At 44.8% G+C, this 18,999-nt stretch overlaps 3 protein-coding genes across 5 annotated transcripts; 2 read left to right on the top strand and 1 right to left on the bottom strand.

Moving 5' to 3' along the window:
- Positions 1-5,261, top strand: cdca7b (cell division cycle associated 7b). 2 transcript variants are annotated; one of them, XR_009710666.1, is made up of 12 exons: positions 1-279; positions 829-972; positions 1,194-1,297; positions 1,467-1,686; positions 1,795-1,857; positions 1,947-2,123; positions 2,218-2,370; positions 2,476-2,625; positions 2,827-2,963; positions 3,087-3,171; positions 3,913-3,944; positions 5,126-5,261. XR_009710666.1 is itself a non-coding variant. In XM_061267006.1 (10 exons), the coding sequence occupies exons 1-10, from the start codon at positions 172-174 to the stop codon at positions 3,106-3,108; spliced, it is 1,278 nt and encodes a 425-aa protein (XP_061122990.1). In that variant the 5' UTR covers positions 1-171; the 3' UTR covers positions 3,109-3,882. The 2 variants fall into 2 exon arrangements, 1 of the variants encoding a protein (XP_061122990.1); XM_061267006.1 differs by lacking the exons at positions 3,913-3,944; positions 5,126-5,261 and having other exon boundaries at positions 3,087-3,882.
- Positions 3,950-9,957, bottom strand: sp4 (sp4 transcription factor). Of its 2 annotated transcripts, none has more exons than XM_061267003.1 (7): positions 9,375-9,957; positions 9,029-9,099; positions 7,914-8,261; positions 6,523-7,693; positions 6,196-6,394; positions 5,875-6,074; positions 3,950-5,740 (listed from the first exon to the last, which is right to left on the bottom strand). In XM_061267003.1, the coding sequence occupies exons 1-7, from the start codon at positions 9,379-9,381 to the stop codon at positions 5,472-5,474; spliced, it is 2,265 nt and encodes a 754-aa protein (XP_061122987.1). In that variant the 5' UTR covers positions 9,382-9,957; the 3' UTR covers positions 3,950-5,471. The 2 variants fall into 2 exon arrangements, with proteins under 2 accessions (XP_061122987.1, XP_061122988.1); XM_061267004.1 differs by having other exon boundaries at positions 5,875-6,068.
- A 6,513-nt stretch (positions 9,958-16,470) lies between these two features.
- sp8a (sp8 transcription factor a) lies at positions 16,471-18,978 on the top strand. The gene is made up of 2 exons (XM_061267007.1): positions 16,471-17,354; positions 17,745-18,978. The coding sequence occupies exons 1-2, from the start codon at positions 17,289-17,291 to the stop codon at positions 18,885-18,887; spliced, it is 1,209 nt and encodes a 402-aa protein (XP_061122991.1). The 5' UTR covers positions 16,471-17,288; the 3' UTR covers positions 18,888-18,978.
- The last annotated feature ends 21 nt before the right edge of the window (positions 18,979-18,999 follow it).

The raw sequence follows: 18,999 nt of genomic DNA, 5'->3' as shown, positions 1-18,999 counted from the left end.
CAGTAAAATGTTCCAAAGAATTCAATTAATAGCTGCAATTAGAAACATAAAACTATAATTAATAATTGCTAAGTGTACTGCTACAGACGTCGAATTATATATCCATAAAAAGTAACGTTGCAACCTGCCAGAACGCACCTGGATCTACGGCTAATCCATTTATCCATCTCCATGTTTAAATCCATTTCGACTCCCTTCTGTTGTAATTTCCTAAAGACAAAAGTTGTATTCTTTATAGATTCGCACTTAAACGACGACAAAATGGCACTCGAGTCAAAGGTAATTTCTTTTAAACACTTTTGTTGGGGTTGCTCACTGTTTAACGTCGGAAACGACAACTCTTTGTGTGTCGAATGAATTGTAACTTTCCCATTCTTCGGTGAAAAAAAAAAGGGTGAGCCACAATTGTGTCTCTGTTGTTAAATGTTGAGCAGACTATAGTAAAGAACAGAGTTTTGAGGGCAGTAATGGATATTTTTACATCGTTTCTTCACCTGATGATGTTTGTTGCTGACGTTAAAACCCAGTTCTGTGTACTGTGGTTAACACAAGTGAGTACACGCTCTCGAAATTTGTGACAAAAACCTAAAAAAGTCATTTTGTATGTGTGTGTTACTGTATTACTCCCACAAATAAGATTGGTCATTGTCAAACAACAAAGCTCTGAATTTTAAGAAATTATTCATATCATGTTGTAAAACTGTGTTCACAGTACTCAAAAATACAGTTTTAGTTAAGCTACCATTTAATGTTAAGGGAGAAATGGATGAGAAGCTTCCTTTGGTGTTCACTTGAATTTCTCATGGCACATTTAATGTCTTTGTCAAGGCGCTGCATTTCAAGTCCAAGTTTATTACTGCCGAGCTGGCTTGTCTCTTCAGCCAGTCGGACAGCGAGGATGACTTTGAAGGCTTCAGTGAGGACGATGATGAAGTGGACAGAAGACGTTTTAATAGGCAGTTCAAGACCAAGGTTTGACTCATAACATCCAAGACTTGATCGCACAAAGCTGAAAAAACTGAAAAAATATCAACTAGTTAATCATTCATGCTGGCTGAATTTAGCTTTGCTAAGTTCGGCAGAGGTCAGCAAAAATCATAACATTTTGGACACAGATTTTCCTAATTTGTTTTGGTCAAATCGGAATTGTGTAATGTCAGTACTTTCCATTTTAACATTTGATCTCTTGGCAGATGGTGGAGGCAGAGAATGAAAGCGATCTGGACACAGGCTTCTATTCTGATGGGGAGGAGACACCAGCACCGAAGAGAAGTAGAAGTCTCCTAGTAGCACTCAGGTATACCGAATAGCAGTATTGAGCATGACATACATTGAAAAGCTCAGTGTTAAATAACTGAAGACTTGTCTTGTAATTCATCAGCGAGTACGCACAAAACATTCATGTTGTATGTTCAGACTGGACTGTGGGACCTCGCAATTGCATATCATCAATTTTGTTTTCTCAGATTTCCAGTCAAACATTCTCCCACCCCCAAAAAGGAGCCACAAGCAAAAAGCCTCAGAAAGCCGGTTAAAGAAACCGTGGCACAGAAGGTGCGGCAGAGGATGACAAAGCAGGAGGACAAACAAAGAGAAGTGAAGACAGAGAAGGCGAAGGGAGAAGATGAGGCTGTGTGCCAAAGCCTAAGCAAGCGGGACAAAAACATCCGGGAAAACAAAGCCATGGTGGGTAAACTGTCAATACAATGACAAACAGTATGGTGCTCTGATGTTCAGCATCATAATATAAACGTTGATAGACCTTCATTTTTCTTCTTGGTTGTTGTATTGCAGCTGGCCAAGCTTTTTGCTGATCTCACCACTATGGCGGACCTGACTTTGCCTGACACCCCTCAAGTGAGCACTGCCTTTCAACTAACCCCGCCAGTTCTTATAGTGATACTTAAACAAACCACACCTCTGTTTGTTTTTTTACATCAATGCAGAAGAAGAAGTGCTCACCGGTGAAAACAACGCCGCGCAAACGCAAATTGGAACAGAACACAGGGTCTGAAAGGAGAAACCCGTCTCGGAAAGCCCGCCCTCCTGAGAACTTTGCTGTGGACCAAGTGTGTGAGCCCAGTAGCGGCCCCAAGGCTGTAGACATCAGGAGACTGATAGAGGTACAATTTGAAAGCACTACGTATAAACAGGCAATTAAACATTGCACTAAAATGTAAAGTCCCTCACTGTTTGACTTGGGCTCCTGACTGGCAGGTGGATGAGGAAAGTGCTGGTAACATGCCAAAGAAGAAGAGGAGGAGCCACCGACGCAGTCAGTTCGAGTTCAAGTCGGTTGATGACATCTCCAAAGATGACTTGGACAACATAGCGTATCGCAGCAAAGATAAGATCTGGGACAAGGACAATGTGGGTCACCAGCACACGTCGATGGTTTTTGTGCAGGCGCTGCTCTACAGGGATGTCTGCTCAACTAGTGTAGTTCTTTTGTCATATGTGTGTTGTTCCCCTCAGGGAAGCTCGTGCCACCAGTGCAGACAGAAAACCCTCGACACAAAGACAGTGTGCCGCAGTGGGTTCTGTTCTGCAGGCAAAGGCCAGTTTTGTGGGCCATGTCTGAAGAACCGCTATGGTGAGGATGTGCGCACCGTATTGCTTGACCCGGTCAGTATGAACACACTGTGTATTTCAAAAAGTATTTAGCTCAGTTAGCATTGGGATTTCAAAAAAGAAAAAAGAAAAAAAGAGACAGTTTTTATCCATCTCAGGCATAGTAACAATAAAGGATACATTGCAACTTTCCATCATATTATCCAAGGTTACGCAGTAAATGAAGTCATAACAAAGAGGTTGTCTTTTCTGCAGAAATGGTCATGTCCCATATGCAGAGGAATGTGTAACTGCAGCCTCTGTCGAAAGAAAGAAGGGCGCTGTGCTACTGGCATTTTGGTCGGGCTGGCCCGCTACAATGGCCACGACAACGTCCACGAGTATCTGGAGAGGTACGTACACAGCATTATGTTGTGAATGAGTTGTTGCAATTTGCAAGGAGCTTGCTGACCATTTTTGTTGTATTATATACCCAATATCAATCATTATTTTGCCTTGTTTTGTCTCAATGGCAGAATTCAGAAGGAGCTACTCTAAAGTCTTTGAAGACTCTCCTCAAGCAGATGATACACTTCAAAGTACTGTAGAATTTAAATAAAGGTTTGTGCTTTAAGACAAACGTTATTAGCTAACGAGATTTACACTATTGTCCTTGTATAAAACAAACACTGCAACACTATTAGTAGTTTTTTGTGTGTGTAGATTTTCAACTTTGCATTTTGTCATTTGTTTTCCTTTGGCGTGGGTTTTTTCCTCACCATAACAATCAAGAACAAGCAAAACAAAAAATGTAAATGACTTTTCTACCATTATACAGTGGTGCCTCAATTTAGAAGTTTAATTCTTTCCGTGACTGCTTGTAACGCAAAACACTCAAATCATCTTTTTTCATGAAACACCCACAAAAAAAAGAAAAAAACTGCACTCTACAAAAACAGAGTAAAAACATTCCCTAGTGTAATAAATTCAAGATAGTGTTCATCAAAATGGTTTAATTAATTGTGCAGGTCCTTCTACGTAGTCTGCGTGTTTTGTCCACCAATGGATAGAAGAATACAGTACTGACATAGTTACACGATAAATAGCCTGTCAAGACAGCTCAATTAGCTGCTATTACTAGTTGATTTTCAGAGCGGATGAGAAATATATGCTTGTACCACCAGTCAAAGATTAAAATCATCTGAGCTAAGACTTATATCTCGAAAAACTATTAAGTCAAGTCACTTGTATGTCAAGGTATCACTACAACAGCTTTTCTTTTGTCATTTCACTGTAATATAGTCCTAATAAAGACACATTTTGACTCTGGTATTTTTCTGTTTTTATGTACTTGTGATGCAGTTTGCAGATTGAGTATGTTGGCAGTCAGAAAGGTAAGGCTGTTTAAAATCACTTTATTGTTACGTGTTATGCAAGCAATTAATATTTTCTATTTGACGTTAGGTCTTTCCCTCCTTTCTTCTTTTTACTGACATAACACATTTGTACAAACCAGTTTTAGAAATCTCCACAGACCGCAGCCTTTGAGGCAAACCTGGCAAAAAACGCAATATCAAATGTCATGGCGAAGAACACAGTTTAGAAAAAGATTTATAAATGAGATGTCGCTAGAAAATATGAAGGAAAAAAATTGGTTGTCACACAAAATATTACCAAAAACATCTAAATTTGTTTGGTATCAACTTTTTTTTTGTTTGTTTAAAACACATTTTTTTTGCTTTCTTTTTTCCCCAAAAAAGAAGAAAAACACAAGGCGCAAGGAGGAACACAAGTCATACTACTACAGCAAAAAAAAAAAAAAAAACTGAAACATGCTGTGGTGTACACAACTTTAAAATCAACACCCTGACACACAAATACAAGTCCAGCAAGAAGGCAAATATTAAAAATCAAGGATAATAAATTAGCTTTACACAGTGGGCTGCTGTGTGTTAACTGGGTCGGGCTGGCTTTGAAAGCAAATTCTATCAAATCTTTTTTTGAATTATTTTTCTTGTAAATAAGACTGTACGCACTGGACTAACACTGAGCAACACCACCAGAAACACCTCATCACCGCATAAACAGCCTGAACAACCGACCACCTAGCTCACTGCACTTTGCACTCCATCTCACCGCCGCCCATCCACCAACCCACTTGGCGTGCTCTGACCTTCCCTCAGCTTGTGTTAAGGCAGCAGTAGGTCACAGAGCAGGGTGATGGTGGCAATCAGAAGAGCACAGAAACCCCAAAATATCGTCGCCCTCCCTTTCAGCTGCTAGAAATCAAACACAATATTGATGAAACGTCAGGAATTACCAAACTACTACTCGAGTGTGTGTGTGTGCTCTCATTTGTTTCCACCAAACCCCTGACAATGTAAACATGTTCCACGAGATTGTCGTTAAAGTATTGCTTTCATCTCACATAGTTGTAGAAAGCTAGATTGTTTTCTTTTATAGAAACCTTTTCTAATGGCCATTGCCGCAATAGGAATGCATTATATATAAATCTTTCCGTATGTGCTTTTTTTTTGTTCCTCGTTGAAGGAATTCTCCTTTTCTTTTGTAACAGTTCACAAAGGAAACCACACCTGAATCAGATGGGAGGACAAAACTCAAATTAGGTAGATCCTCTTCATGACACGCACACAAACTGATCATAGGTTATAGGTTGACTTGCACACACGCACACTTTCCCAAGACCGCCTCAACTCTGCAACAGTCCCGTACCTTGATTGACCCTCAGCCCTGTCTGACAGGTAAGAAACGGGTACACCATTTTGTGCATAGAGAGATGTTAGCACGATTTAGACATTTGTTTGACTGTATTTGAATGATGCTTTTTTTTTTTTTTTTTTATCATGAAGCGTCTGTAAAAAAGAAAACCAGCCACGCCAACAGTCTCTGTGACAAACAACCTATTCAAACTCCTCCTCTTCCTCCTCCTCCTCCAGGTTATTGGAGGTGGTGGGCGTTGCGGGCTCGGAGTCACGAGAGAGGGTAGCCACGGTGACGATTTGAGGGGAAGCCTGGAGGCCCTCGGGGGCGTCGTCCTCCATGCTGGCGGTGGTGATGATGGCCACGGCGGCTCCGCCCTTTTTATTCTGGTGAGTCTTGATGTGCTTTGAGAGGTGGTCACTGCGCATGAAGCGCTTGGAGCATTCGGGACACTCAAAGCGCTTCTCTCCTATTGGAGGACAAAAACAAAACTAAGAAGTAATTTTTTTTGAAACGGTCAAATAACTTAAATGTGGCAGGCAGAAGGACATAACACCCGCTCTAGTATCAAATGTGTGTGTGCGCATGTGGTGACCCAGGCACCTGTGTGCGTTCTCCGGTGTCTCTGCAGCTCGTCGCTTCTGGTAAACCGTTTGCCGCAGAAGATCCAGTTGCAGACAAACGGCCTCTCGCCCGTGTGCCAGCGCAAGTGGGCCCTCAGGTGAGAAGTCTTGCCGTACACTTTCCCGCAGCCTTCCATGTGGCAGATGTGCTGCTTTTTCTTTGTGGGGTCACCACTGTTTCTGCGCCAGAGGGCAGGAGTCTTTTACTGCAGCAATTTGAAGTTAAACTTGTACACGAGATGAAGTTGTAATTTGTGATTCAGCTGTGCATCCTACTCCACCTTACTAACATCCTTCCTACCTTGCCTCTCCATCTCTGCAGTTCGGGCAGGAGCAGGCAACTCGCCGGAGCCTCTTGCTGGGCGGTCCCTCCTGGTCTGAGGAACTCTGCACCGATCCTAACTGATCCGGACTCATTGACGAACTGGATGCCACGTTCCCCACGGTGACCGTCACAGGGGACGACTGAACTTTGACACCATCCTGCGCTTGTGGTTGACCTTACGGTGAGAAACGACACACAAAAGCATTCAAAGGTGGCTTGTTTAGCTCTGCCTTGGGGTTAGAAAATCAGGTTCTAGACTGGCCTCCGAGCCTGGATCAATTCTATCAGCGTTGCCTTACTTACCCTGTAGTCCGGTAATAGTGAGGGGCACGCCCTGCACCTGAACCCCGGTGCCCCCGATCCCAGCGATGCTGACCGTCTGCACGCCAGATCCTGGATTGATCTGAGCTGTACTCAGTGTGAGTGGAGTTCCGCCGAGGGAGACCAAGCCTCCGCTCCCCACTGTTGTTCCGCCAGCCACCGGGGCAAGCGTAAGCTGCTGTGGCATTGCCGCTCCCAGGCTGCCCTGGAGGGAGACACCCCCTGGGAGCTGGAGCGTCTGCCAGGCAATCTGCCCAGAAGGGGACAATGTCGGTGTGCGAATAAGGACCTGGGCTGGATTCTGGAAGGCCTGAATGGGTTGCAGAGTTTGACCAGGGGCCAGCTGGAGAGTCTGAATGTGCTGCTGCTGACCTTGGGTTTGACTTGGTGCCTGGGGCTGCAGCTGAATCTGCTGCACTAACTGATGTCCTACTTGCCCCACGATCACCTGCTGAATGGTTCCCGGTGCGTCCATCTGGCCTTGGACCCCATTGGCCGGATTCTGACTTTGAGAGTCTGCCTCGGTGCTTTGTGCTTGATTTTCCGTCGCTGCAGCCTCAATACCAGCAGAGACCAATTGTGCTCCCTCTGACATGCCATCACCTTCGGCAACTGGTGTTGGTGCTACCCCAGAGATCGCTGCCGTTGTCATCAACTGGTTGCCACTGGCAACAGAAAACGTGCCATCTGCTGATTGGATAAGCTGCACGGCCCCACCTCCTCCGACATTATTGATGACAGGCAAAGCCAAGGTCATGCCACCAAGGTTGATGGGTACTGTGGTCATGACAGGAGTCTGAGATCCCTGAAGGGTCTGCAACTGCAGGGGGAAAGACTGAGCTGGGCGGATTTGCAGGGGGACCGTCTGATTGGTTGTACTTGACAGGATAGCCTGCTGGTTGGCTGTCTGAAGAATGGGATGAGCCTGGCCTGGATTTGGACTCTGGATGAGCTGAAGCTGCTCGGGCAAAGCCCCGATGGAAGCCTGCTGAGCTGGGTTGATGTGGATCTGCTGTCCATCTGCAGTCTGCAGGTGCGGGATGACCTGGTACTGGACCCCACCTCCAGCATTGGGCAGATTTTGAACCTGGATTATCTGGAACTGCTGCTGCTGATTGGCGGCCACACTGTTGGTCCCAGCTACAGCTTTCACCTTCACAATGGCAAAGGATCAGTTAGGAGAATGAAAAAATAACAACTGTGGCATCATCAATTCAATGAACCCCCATCTATTCAGAGTCTATTCAAGTCTTTGACAACCCCCTTGTTTTGCTAACGGAGAAGAGGTTCCAGATCGACTAATGGGTGAATTTGTGAATGCAGAATAGAGAACATACAGGTGTTTGCCGTGTTCTCACAAACTCATCCCTGACCTTGCGTCCTGGTGAGCTGTCATTAGGAATGGTAGTGGCCACTGTTACAGCTACCGGCTGGTTGGTGTTCTCCTTGGCCATGGTAGCTGGTGCTGCAATGATCTGCCACCCGTTCCCTGTGAACTGAGCCGGGACCAGTTCCAGCTGCTGGGGAACCAGGGCCTGGCCCCCAGATGTGTCCACCACAATCTGACCCTGGAGCTGACCAGCTTGTAGTTGAATCTGACCAGCCTGGAACTGGATCTGCTGGGGCCCCGTCTGGTTCTGGGACCCCTCTGCTCCCCCCTGCCCTCCAATCTTACTGCAGGTGGCTGCCAGCAGAGCCAATGGAGAGGGCTGAGAGGAATCCTATGAACGATAAAGTGGGAAAGTAAGACAAAGGGACAACTCGGGACACTTATGCATACGCAAACATGCACCAGCTCCAAGTCAAGGAAAGCCAACGGGGAGGGATGGGCCTGAATTCCGCATGCAAATGCAGTGTGACACAAGAAGAGAGAAACGGCGCGCTATGGCTGGGGAAAAGATGGTGATGAGGAGAGTAACACGACGCTGACAGAAAGAGAGCTGTCTGTAGAAGTGGGCGGTATTACAGGAAGCGAGTGGGTGGGCGTGTGAGAACCACATTTTCTCCTTTTCTCAGAACTCTGCAACAAAATGACGCCTTCTCTCGCTGTCCTCACAGGAAGTAGGTCGCAGGCAGAACATAAGCAGGTCGCTTTTGCAATTATACAGTGACACTGCGGAAATGCAACCGTGGACAATAGGTGCATTTGAAGACGACTCCCGGAAAAATCATTTCCAAAATGTGGACTGAGAATGGAAGTCTCGCATCAAAGCCGCAGGAATAGACAAGGAGAATTAAAGCATTCTGAGGCTGATTCAAAGTGACACTTCCATAGTAGAATGGCTGAAGTGTGACAGCCGCGTAAAGCTCCTCATGAGGCTTTCGGGGCTGGCTCTCAGCTGCGCTGCGCACGAGCAGGAAGTAGCTTTCATGAGTGGAACGCCCCCAGAGGTGTCTGGCAAACTGGCGGGCTGGGAGCTTGAGAGCGAGTGCGTGCATTTCCATGGCCCGAGGGCAAAGCAAAAGTAGTCAAGTTCTTTTGAAGTACCTGAGATCCAGAATTTTTCCCCTTTTTTGATGATCTCCCTCCTTCAGTTCCCGCTGATTCCTTCTTGGAGTCTGGAGGGGAGACAATTCCAAAGTTACAATATCATCAGGTGTGCCTCTATAAATACATGTGCAGCAGCAGCAGCAGCAGCAGCAGCAGCAGCAGCAGCAGCAGCAGCAGCAGCAGCACGTCACAGATAAGCATAACGCCAATATAGCGCAACAACGGTGCTATTGATCATTCCCAGTTATCTATCTCATGAGCAACATCACTGGCTTCCTATCTCTTCGACTCGGGAGGGAGAAACGGGGGAGGAGACGGGAAGAAGGAGGAGGAGGATACCTACCACTCATAACGCATGAATATACCAAGAGGGAGAGGAGAGGGTGTAGTTCACGGTAGAAGGCCGGCCGGCCCAAAACGGAGGCGGAGGACGGCCTATATCTTGGGCTCCGGGCCGTGGCGGATCTGCCCGTTTTGACGAAACCACCCACCGGCCAGGAAGGGCGGTGCCAAGCGGAGACACAGCAGGAACGGCCCCCACCCCTTCCCGGTGAACAGAAATAACGGAGAAAGCTCTGGCCGTCCCCTGCAAGGCAGCTGCGCCCCTCACACACGTCGCACGTCCCTAGAGCGTCCGTAAACGCGCAATTTATCCCTTGTCAGGATCGTCTCCACAACGGCGTTTGCAGTGTGTCAGCGAAGAGGCCCACCCACTTCCATTTAAGCATCAGGACAACACCCCTGTTGTGCCGTGCCCGCTTGCTGCCGCTGCTCCTGGCCGGCGCGTCGTCGCGGTCTGCAAGCCCACCGAAATGCAGCCACTCTTTGTATTTTCCCGTATTCCGTTTTTATTCGTTCACACTTTCATTTTGGGGGCTATAAAGGGGGAGATACGCTCAGATAGCCGTGGCTTTTGTGGGCGGACGCGCTCCTCCCACTTATTCAGATTGGTCGACGGGGTTTGGCGTGCGAGGGTTCAGATGGGAGTTGTATTTTGCACAAGCCTCACCTCCTCCAATGCTATTGGGCGGATTGGACTACATTTCCCATGACTGCCCGGGGCCTCCTTCGCCTTGTCGGAGCGGCGGTGCTAGTCATGGTGGTGTGAGAGCGTAGGGAGGGCGGTGACTGTTATGTTGGTGGTTTTAAATGAGGAAGAGAGGCGTGTGTGGGGTTTAAAAAATTAAAATGAGTTGTATTCCAAATGTAACTTTTTTGACATCCCAGAGAGGAGTATTGTAAACAACCCAGCCCTATCATGGACACTGTGGATGTGTTTGCAGAATGCATCTCAACAATTGAGTTATTTCCACAGCATTTGAAGTCCCGATTGAGCAAGGTTTTTTATGTTTTACTGTCACACTCTATTTGATTCTTGCGTACACATAACTGACTCCCACGAGCACACGCTTAATACATGCAGCGTAGCAGCCATCCAAATGCCCCCGCCCCCAGGCCACCTTGCAAGGCGTTGCTAAGCAACGGGGGTTGGCCTGGAAAAAAGGGGAGTCGCCTTTATGTAAAAATATTTGGTACTCTGTGCATTTCTAAGATATTTTTTACTGTCTGTATTGACAAAAAATAAATAAATAACCGGTGTTCCATTCATAAAAAAACAAACAACTAAATTTGAATTATAAATGCGGGGTTTTCTTTGGAAATTTAGTGAAAGCAGTCAGAGGTCGAATGTGTTGTTCACACTTTCGACCGCTAGAGAGCGTCGTACACAAGCTACAGTCCAGCACTACGTAGATCTGAGAATGTACTTCTTGATGTATTTGAGCTTTGTTTTCATTAAAAATATACCAAGTTTACTAAAAGAGTTAGTTCCTTAAGCAGAATGACATAGTACACTTGATAAGGAGAGTTAATGCTGTGTATTATCTATATGATTAATTTCGCACATTTTATTTTTTTGCACCTCCGTCAATTCCACACCACCACCAACTGTATAAATGAAATGTGCGTGAGTCGTTGCATGTTTGCGCGCCATGTTGTCTTTTGTGCAATTCTGTTTTCTTTTTTGCATGCGCGCATGTGGGCGGTGTCCATTTGTCAATGGAAGCAGTGGCGTCAGGGTGTCTCCTCTTAAAGGTAAGCCTGTTACGACAGAGATTTATGAGTGACATGAGTTTTGGCAGGTGCCTCTTATGTCAGTGTGTGTGTGCATGCATGCGTATGTGCGTGTTACTCACCACTCGTATGATTGTAATGAGTGGATTGACAAGATTGCATCCTGTTGTCTGGATCAAATAGAGCAGGGGTCCCCAAACTTTTTCCTGTGAGGGCCACATAACCTTTCCCTTCTCTGATGGCGGGCCGGTGGCAGTTTGTAACAGAAAAAGTGTGACGATCGTAGGGGAGCTTAAAAAATTTATTGTTTTCCAGAAAGCCACACATAACCAAATAACGGTTATTTAATAACCCTTTCCAGGTTCTTTACAGAAAAAAAGTCAGGAAACAAATAACACTATTAATGAATGAAATAATAACTAAACCCTCTCTGAGTTCTTCACAGAAAAAACAGGAAATAAATAACTAAATAACTCTCTCTGGGTTCTTCATAGAAAAAAAACCATGGAACATTAACTTTCTGTTGTGCCATGCACAATCTTAACAGATAAAAGTTCAGCTCAGTTGTCAGAGCAGAACCTCTCTGACACATATGAGCAGTCTCTTAAAGTTCTTGTGTTCCTTCCTTATAATCCTTTTGTAGGTTCCAGTAGGCTTGTAGACACCGCTGTCTTTTTTGTTAAAGTTTGATAGTGCGTCATAGTCTGGAGTAAAATTTGTTGTGGCAATTCTTACGCGAGATCCGAGGTGTTGGTCCGTTTACCTCGATCTGTGACGGGTAGATGTTGACGTTCATGTGGCTGAACGTCACGTCGCGTACGTCGAGCCAAATTGGCTCTTTTAAACGCTCGGCACTGTGTTCACCCTGCTTTACTTGGGCGACATTTTAACGGAAGGATTCCAGGGGAAGGTTTGTGGGTGGCCTTAGGGCAAAACTGCATCTGAAAGCTCAGCGCGCAAATTACAAGAATGCTGTCGTCACAGCCCACGCTCTAAATTCGGGACTGATACAAATAGAGCGCGAGTGCGCCATGTCCGTACACGCACTTGTGAGTGTGCACCGAGCTTTCTGACACGGCTTCCGGTAGTAAATGCGCAGGCGAGCGCTTCCCCATCTACTGGGGAAACGCAGTCATTGCAGGCAAAATGAGCAAAAAAAAAAAGTTTAATAATACAATTTATTCAGGGTTGGCGGGCCGGATTAAACGGTCCCGCGGGCCGTGTCCGGCCCGCGGGCCGTAGTTTGGTGACCCCTGAAATAGAGCAACAAAACACCAACATAACACGTGTTCACATGTAAGATTTAACGACTGACGATTTTACAGCCGATTTGTTGCTTTCGCCTCAATAGTGCTCCCTCCTCATGCAGTATACTGCTTTGCTTACACACACACACCCTGAACTGATCTTTTTTTTTTCTACATGAATCATTCGCACTAGTGAAGCTTCGTGGGCTGAGAATTTGCAGAATGCGTCCACCGGTGTCAAAGACGAGTAGAAATATTTACGATGTTCCTTCAGGTGACTTAAGCATGCTCGCGTCAGCACATAATGTACACCAAGTACACCTTTGCCAGTACTTCACATATTCGTGCAGACCCCACCAAATGATGATGCATGAGAGTATCTTGACCCCCCGAGGGGTAGCTGAAGACAAGAAAGGAGATGCCTGCAGGTAGCATCCTTGAACCGAGAGTGAACCAGTGGACCTGCATTGAAAAGTTGAGAGGTCAAACTAAGTTCACCTATTGGGCATTTTTGCCTCCTAATTAGTCTGAGTTTATTTGTTGATTTTGGGTGAGGATGAGAGTTTTTTTTTTAAGAGGGGATCTTTGACGATGTAATCATGATTATTATTCTCAGGTACGTATCTGATTTTGTTCCATTTCCAGCCACCTGAATTGAAAAAGAAAAGGACATTGAAGACTTTGCCCAAGAGTTGAGGAAGACCTTTCCAGTGGCGCTAAGTGGAGGGTGCAGCACGCCATAAAGTTCCAAGGTAAGTGTGTGAAATTGAGCATCAGTGTGCGTACTTGAGCGTAGGGCCTGACCCGACTTGCCGGCCTGACGGAGCTTGACGCCATCCCCTCGTCTGTGTCTGTCCTGAATGACGGCCCGGAGGCGCGAGTGGGCTTGAGGTGGCAAAAGAAACGTTTCATGTTTGACGGGAAGCAGCTATAAAACTGCGCTCGAGAAACCACCTGAAGCTGCGGTCTGAGAGTGTTTTTTTTTGCTTTTTAATGTTCAAGGCTTGCCCTGATTGATGACCTCTGTTTTAGAACCATGTGATCGTCACATGTGCATTGCTATTTCTTTTCATTCCGGAATAAATTAACAATTTGTTGCAAAGCAATTTTCAATGACAAAGCAAGTAGTTCATTTCCGGTCAATTAACTGCAGGTCATCTGTAGCCCCCCCAGACCCTCTGCTTCTTTAAACCTTAAATGTAATGGCAGGCATTGGGGCGAGGTGAAGCGCAATGTGTGGGTGGAGCAGTAGTTAACCAAGAATATAGGATGAATACTGTGGGTGTGTAAACGTGCAGGCTATTAATCTGCATTCACATTACGCTAAACTGGATTTGAAAATGTAGTTATGCTGTAATTTAATCTTTTTATTTATTTAATTTAATCTAACCCAACCTCCCCCCCCCCCCTCTTACAGAATCACTATACATTGGTAGCATCCAATAAACGGCTAGCAAGTGCACACTTGCACCCTTGCAAAAAAAAAAAAATGCTGAGGTAGCAGTGATGAAATGCGTGAAATTCATCCATCAAGACAAGTGAGAAACGACGCCTGGAAGTATATGATTATGCTCCTGGGCTTGTATGAATCCATCACACAGACACACTTGTCCACTTGTTAACCTAGAGAAGACATCGACTCTGAAAAATGAAGAACAAATTAATCTCATGGTGGCGACTGCAGTAGTGAGGGATGAAGAGCGTCATTGGTGAGGAGACCAGAGATCACGGTCAGAGCAGGATTTAATCAAGAAGGCAGAGTGAGAGGGCAAGTTTGCGTGTATGAGCTTGAACGATTTCTGCCTCGTGCTTGAACATCATCATCATCAGTATCCTTCCAATGATTACCCCCGTCCCAAAAAAAAAAAATGACCACAAAGGTCAACCTCCCCCTTCAATTATTTTGTCACTTTGAATCACGGCCTCCTAAAAAGGGCCACACACTTAACATTTTCTCAAGAGAAGTGTAGTCATTCATTACAATCACGATAAGAAAGGCGATAACGTTCTTTGTTCTCAAACTTATATGCCTTTGCCTTAATCGTTGCAGCTCGTCGCAACATGCATTCATAAATATTCCTGCTGTGTGTTTGGAACAAATGCATTAACTTGTTTCATTCATATTCGACTTGCTCACAAATATATCCTTAATAATCCCCTTTTCATGCACGTGAGTTCCTGCGCTTAGTATGTAAATGCACCGTATACATGAATGTTAAGCGGACGCTTTAACAGTGTAATTATGAAGCTAGAATCTCCTGATTGTGCTGCGTCGACAAATGAGATGACATCTCCTGACCCTTGCGCAAGTCTCTTAAAAAAAGCAATTCCTGTATTGTAAAACTATGTTCTGTGTTTTGGAAAGCTCAGCCCAACCGGTCACAACTGTAAAGTACGTCATTTGGATACCAAGATGACAGGGAAATTCTCGAGACCAATTAACTGTTTGTTATTGTTGTTGCTATGGTATTTGTTTGCCTAGCTTGTCAGATGGCTTTTGTTGTGTAATTGTTGAAGTTAATTGGAGACGCGTCAGATAAGGAACTTTGTAAATGTTTTTATAGTGGGAAAAACGGAAACAATGCCCATCAGCTCAATGCTGACAGACATGTCCACGTTTTGATACCAAGACAAAGAGGAGCAGCTCAAGGCGCATCCATTAAAATACTTCTTCCGGCTCGATTTGTTTGGAGAGTATCCATTTTGATGGCCGTGGGAAAACAAGTTCAAATTAGTCTGAAGTTACCTCCACCCAGTGAGTAAGAAGCGTGTTTCACATTGTCAGTGGTTTCAATAAACTTTGTAATGCATTTAGAGGATTTGCAGCTATGATTTTTATTAACAGCATGTATGTACAAATAACTGGGCTGTCTTTCACATCATGAATAATTCCTCTGCTCTTTTTTGTTTTATAGCAACACAAATGATGTAAAAGTGGACTATGAAATATAGTACAGGTATGTATTTACACTTTTTTATATATATATATATATATATATATATATATATATATATATATATATATATATATATATATATATATATATATATATATATATATATATATATATATATATATATATATATATATGACATAATTTTAAGTAGTAGTCTGGGCAATTTTTAATGACCATTCACTTTAGGATTGAAATTATTTGCAAATGTTGACACCCAGCCTGGACATGCACCACAGGCTGCACCGACGGTGGAAGCGTTTTGCTATGTTTTGTGTTCTACTACTAACTGATTGCATAACCCTCCCCCGGTTGTAGTGAAATATATTTTTTCGTGTTTAGTCGCTCATCTTTTGACTAGGTCATTCTCCTTCTAATTGTCCCAGCAGGGGCAGCTGAGCAGAATGGCCGCCCTCCAATTGTAAGAGGATCCCTCCGACGGCAACAAAAGAGGAGGTAAGCAAAACTCCAAGGAGAAATAAAATACTCCACCCATCCATCTTCCGCCAAGATGTGCCAGATCTTTATGTCACTCTTTTCTTCTCCGCATTTTCTGTCTGAGTGGCCACAAAGTGCGCGGAGAGCACACGACAATCTTTTTTTGTTAACGCCTGATGGCGCGTGATAATATGGCCATTATCATGGCTAAAGGAACAGGTTGGGGCTCAGACAGGGTTTCATTAGTAGGCCTTTCATGCTGGCGCGCACACACACTTTCAGTGTGGGAAAAGAATGCGAGTAAAGGCAGGACAGCTGTTTGGGTGGCTCACGAGGATGAGGCTCAGGTTAGAGTGAAGTTGGCCTACTGTAAAGTCCACCTGTGAATTAAACAGTGCCCAAAGGGGCAAAAGCAAGGACCACTAATTTGGTCATGTTGTCTGGGAGTGAATGAATAAACCCATGAAGCACCAGCTACCGGTATAATAGATAAAAATAACTTTAAAAATAAAAAAAATTACTTTGTGGTAAAAAAAAAAAAACATTATTTTATTTATATATATATATATATATATATATATATATATATATATATATATATATATATATATATATATATATATATATATATATATATATATATATATATATATATATATATATATATATATAAATAAAATAAAGTTGGGACTGATAGATTCACATGATTGATCAGAAAAGGAAAACACCCAGGAAGAGGTGTTTTTGGGGAGGAATCCCACATTTGTTTTGTTGAATGACGTGAAATTGCTTCACCCCTCCCCCTGGGGTTGACTGATCGGCCTTGGGGACAGGATGGGATGGACCGGTCTGGCCTCTCCCTCTGCCAGGTCTTGACATCTTTACAAGCATTAGTCTTTAACTTGTCTGTTTAACACGTTCAGCCGGGCTGCTTAACATGTTTGGTCACCGCATAGTTGATCTCAAGTGAACCAAAATTACGAATGAACACACAATAGTAAAGCAACAGTGCACGTTAAAAATGTCTGGAGAGTCCATTTGTGTTCCTTATCATCCATACAATGAAGCTGTGTAACAACCATTTATTTGGTTTTCAGTGCTTATTTTATATTTAATACAGAGCAGTGATTACATTCATTCATCACCTATGGACAATTTAGAGTCTTCAATCAAGGTGTGACTTGGTGTCACATTATTTTTTTAATTACAGTAATTACTTGTTGTTGGTTAATTTAACTGAATTGCATTGGAAGACAAATTCAAGTAAAAAAAACAACGACACATTTTGGAATTTGATTTAAAATCTCTGCGTTTGAGTGTAGTAATAAAATACTCAGCCTAGTTTAACTAATCAACAGACTTATACTCTCAAATCGCTACCAAGGATTTATCATCTTGGACTGAAGTCCCAGTGCTTGCAGCGCACACTTTTTTTTGCACGGAAATTTACGACGTCCCACAAAGGCTAATAGCGAAAGACAACCTGCGTTGGCCTCCGATTGGTCCACAGTCTTCCAAGACAAGAGTACAAAAGAGCAGACGAACATGCAGTGTGACACACACACAGACCTCAACATGACAGCTCAAACCATGGCTGCAACACTGCTGGTGGTAAGTTAACATTTGGTTTTATGACATTAGAAGTGTTCAATACATTGATATTGTGAAGGTAGATAAAGTATGTTTCCACTAAAATTACATATGTATGTCTTGATTTATAGCAGACCTCTGTTATTATTTATTCATTTAAGATCTGTCCATGATAGTAAATAGGGACTATGAAACCATACACTTTTTTAATTATTAGAAAGGTCTGCTGGGCATTATCTAGATTACTTAAAGTTGATTTGTTGGCATAACTGTTTATGTAGTATGTATTTTATAGTTGAAAACAAGATTGCGGCTGAGCTGGGGCTATCACAACTTGAATTAATATGCTTCACCATACATACATACATACAGTTCCACATGCAGTTGTAAATAGTCTGTATGTTTCCTCAGGAGGAACCCCGGCAGCGGAGCACCCCACTGGCCATGTTGGCGGCCACTTGTAGTAGAATTGGAGAGTCAAGTCCATCCTGTACCACTCCTGACCTCTCCGACATGGCCATGGGACTCTCCAAGGGCTTCCACCCGTGGAAAAGGAGCATCCCGGCCACTTGTATCACTTCCAGGAGTAACCAAGGGGGGTTCCCCGAGACCTCGAGCGCATTCTCAGTGACCAACATCAATGAGTTTCCAGTCTACCAGAATCCAGGGCAGTCCGACGCAAGGTTTCCCGAACAGCGGTCCACGTTTCTCACCAATTTACCTGCGTCCGTGGAAGGCATCGCTGGGATATACCCGCGGCTCCACGCGCATCCATACGAGTCGTGGTTCAAGCCCGTGGTGGAGGTCGGGAGTGGGCCTTCCTCTTGGTGGGACGTCGGCACTTCATGGGTGGATACGTCCAACTCAGCCGGGATGGCATCCTCCCTGGGCGACCATGGCTCCCCTGAGCACACCCCCAGCGCAATTCAGCAACTCATCCCAGGCACGCAGCACCCCTTGGACGGCTTCAGGCCACCCTACTCGGAGTCTAGCTCCTCCATGCACCCTCTGCCGGCTCATTCACGCTCCTCGACGCGTCGCTACGCGGGCAGAGCCACCTGCGACTGCCCCAACTGCAGAGAGGCGGAGAGCCTAGGTCACGGCGCGGTGAGCCCGCGTCGCAGGGCTGCGCACAACTGCCACATCCCAGGATGCGGGAAAGTTTACGGCAAGACGTCCCATCTGAAAGCTCACCTCCGCTGGCACACCGGGGAAAGGCCCTTCCTGTGCAACTGGCTCTTCTGCGGGAAGCGCTTCACTCGCTCTGACGAGCTCCAGAGGCACCTGCGCACACACACCGGAGAGAAGCGCTTCGAGTGCGGCGTGTGCCACAAGAGGTTCATGCGCTCTGACCACCTGAGCAAACACGCCCGAACGCACGGCCCCGAGGGGTCCGAGATTGGAGAGGAGGAAGCCGGGCTTGGGAAAGGCAATAGTGATACGGACAACGGTGTCAGCGGAAGCCCGAGGCAGTCCCCGGAGATGCACGCGACCGTCCAAAACGAACAAGGTGAAATAAACAGCATTTTTTTACAACAGAAAGGAAAAAAATAGAAATGGCACTTTATGATGATTGGCAGACTAAACATGTTTACCTCAGGTTGTTTGTAACTTTCTTTAAAAAATAAACATCATCATGTTTGTACTCTGCTTCTTGTGCTTGATT

This window comes from Syngnathus typhle, linkage group LG20 (genome assembly GCF_033458585.1).
Source record: "Syngnathus typhle isolate RoL2023-S1 ecotype Sweden linkage group LG20, RoL_Styp_1.0, whole genome shotgun sequence".
NCBI classification, from domain to species: domain Eukaryota; kingdom Metazoa; phylum Chordata; class Actinopteri; order Syngnathiformes; family Syngnathidae; genus Syngnathus; species Syngnathus typhle.
The sequence above is the reverse complement of the archived record's forward strand: the minus strand, read 5'-3'. Positions and strand labels throughout refer to the sequence as shown.

Coding starts and splice junctions, on each gene's coding strand:
- cdca7b (XM_061267006.1), top strand. CDS start 172: ATGTTTAAATCCATTTCGACTCCCTTCTGTTGTAATTTCCTAAAGACA. Junction 1,298..1,466: donor AGTCTCCTAGTAGCACTCAG/GTATACCGAATA, acceptor TTGTTTTCTCAG/ATTTCCAGTCAAACATTCTC. Junction 1,858..1,946: donor CTTTGCCTGACACCCCTCAA/GTGAGCACTGCC, acceptor ACATCAATGCAG/AAGAAGAAGTGCTCACCGGT.
- sp4 (XM_061267003.1), bottom strand. Junction 7,694..7,913: donor ACAGCTCACCAGGACGCAAG/GTCAGGGATGAG, acceptor GCCATTGTGAAG/GTGAAAGCTGTAGCTGGGAC. Junction 6,075..6,195: donor TGCAGAGATGGAGAGGCAAG/GTAGGAAGGATG, acceptor CCTCTGGCGCAG/AAACAGTGGTGACCCCACAA.
- sp8a (XM_061267007.1), top strand. CDS start 17,289: ATGCAGTGTGACACACACACAGACCTCAACATGACAGCTCAAACCATG. Junction 17,355..17,744: donor TGGCTGCAACACTGCTGGTG/GTAAGTTAACAT, acceptor ATGTTTCCTCAG/GAGGAACCCCGGCAGCGGAG.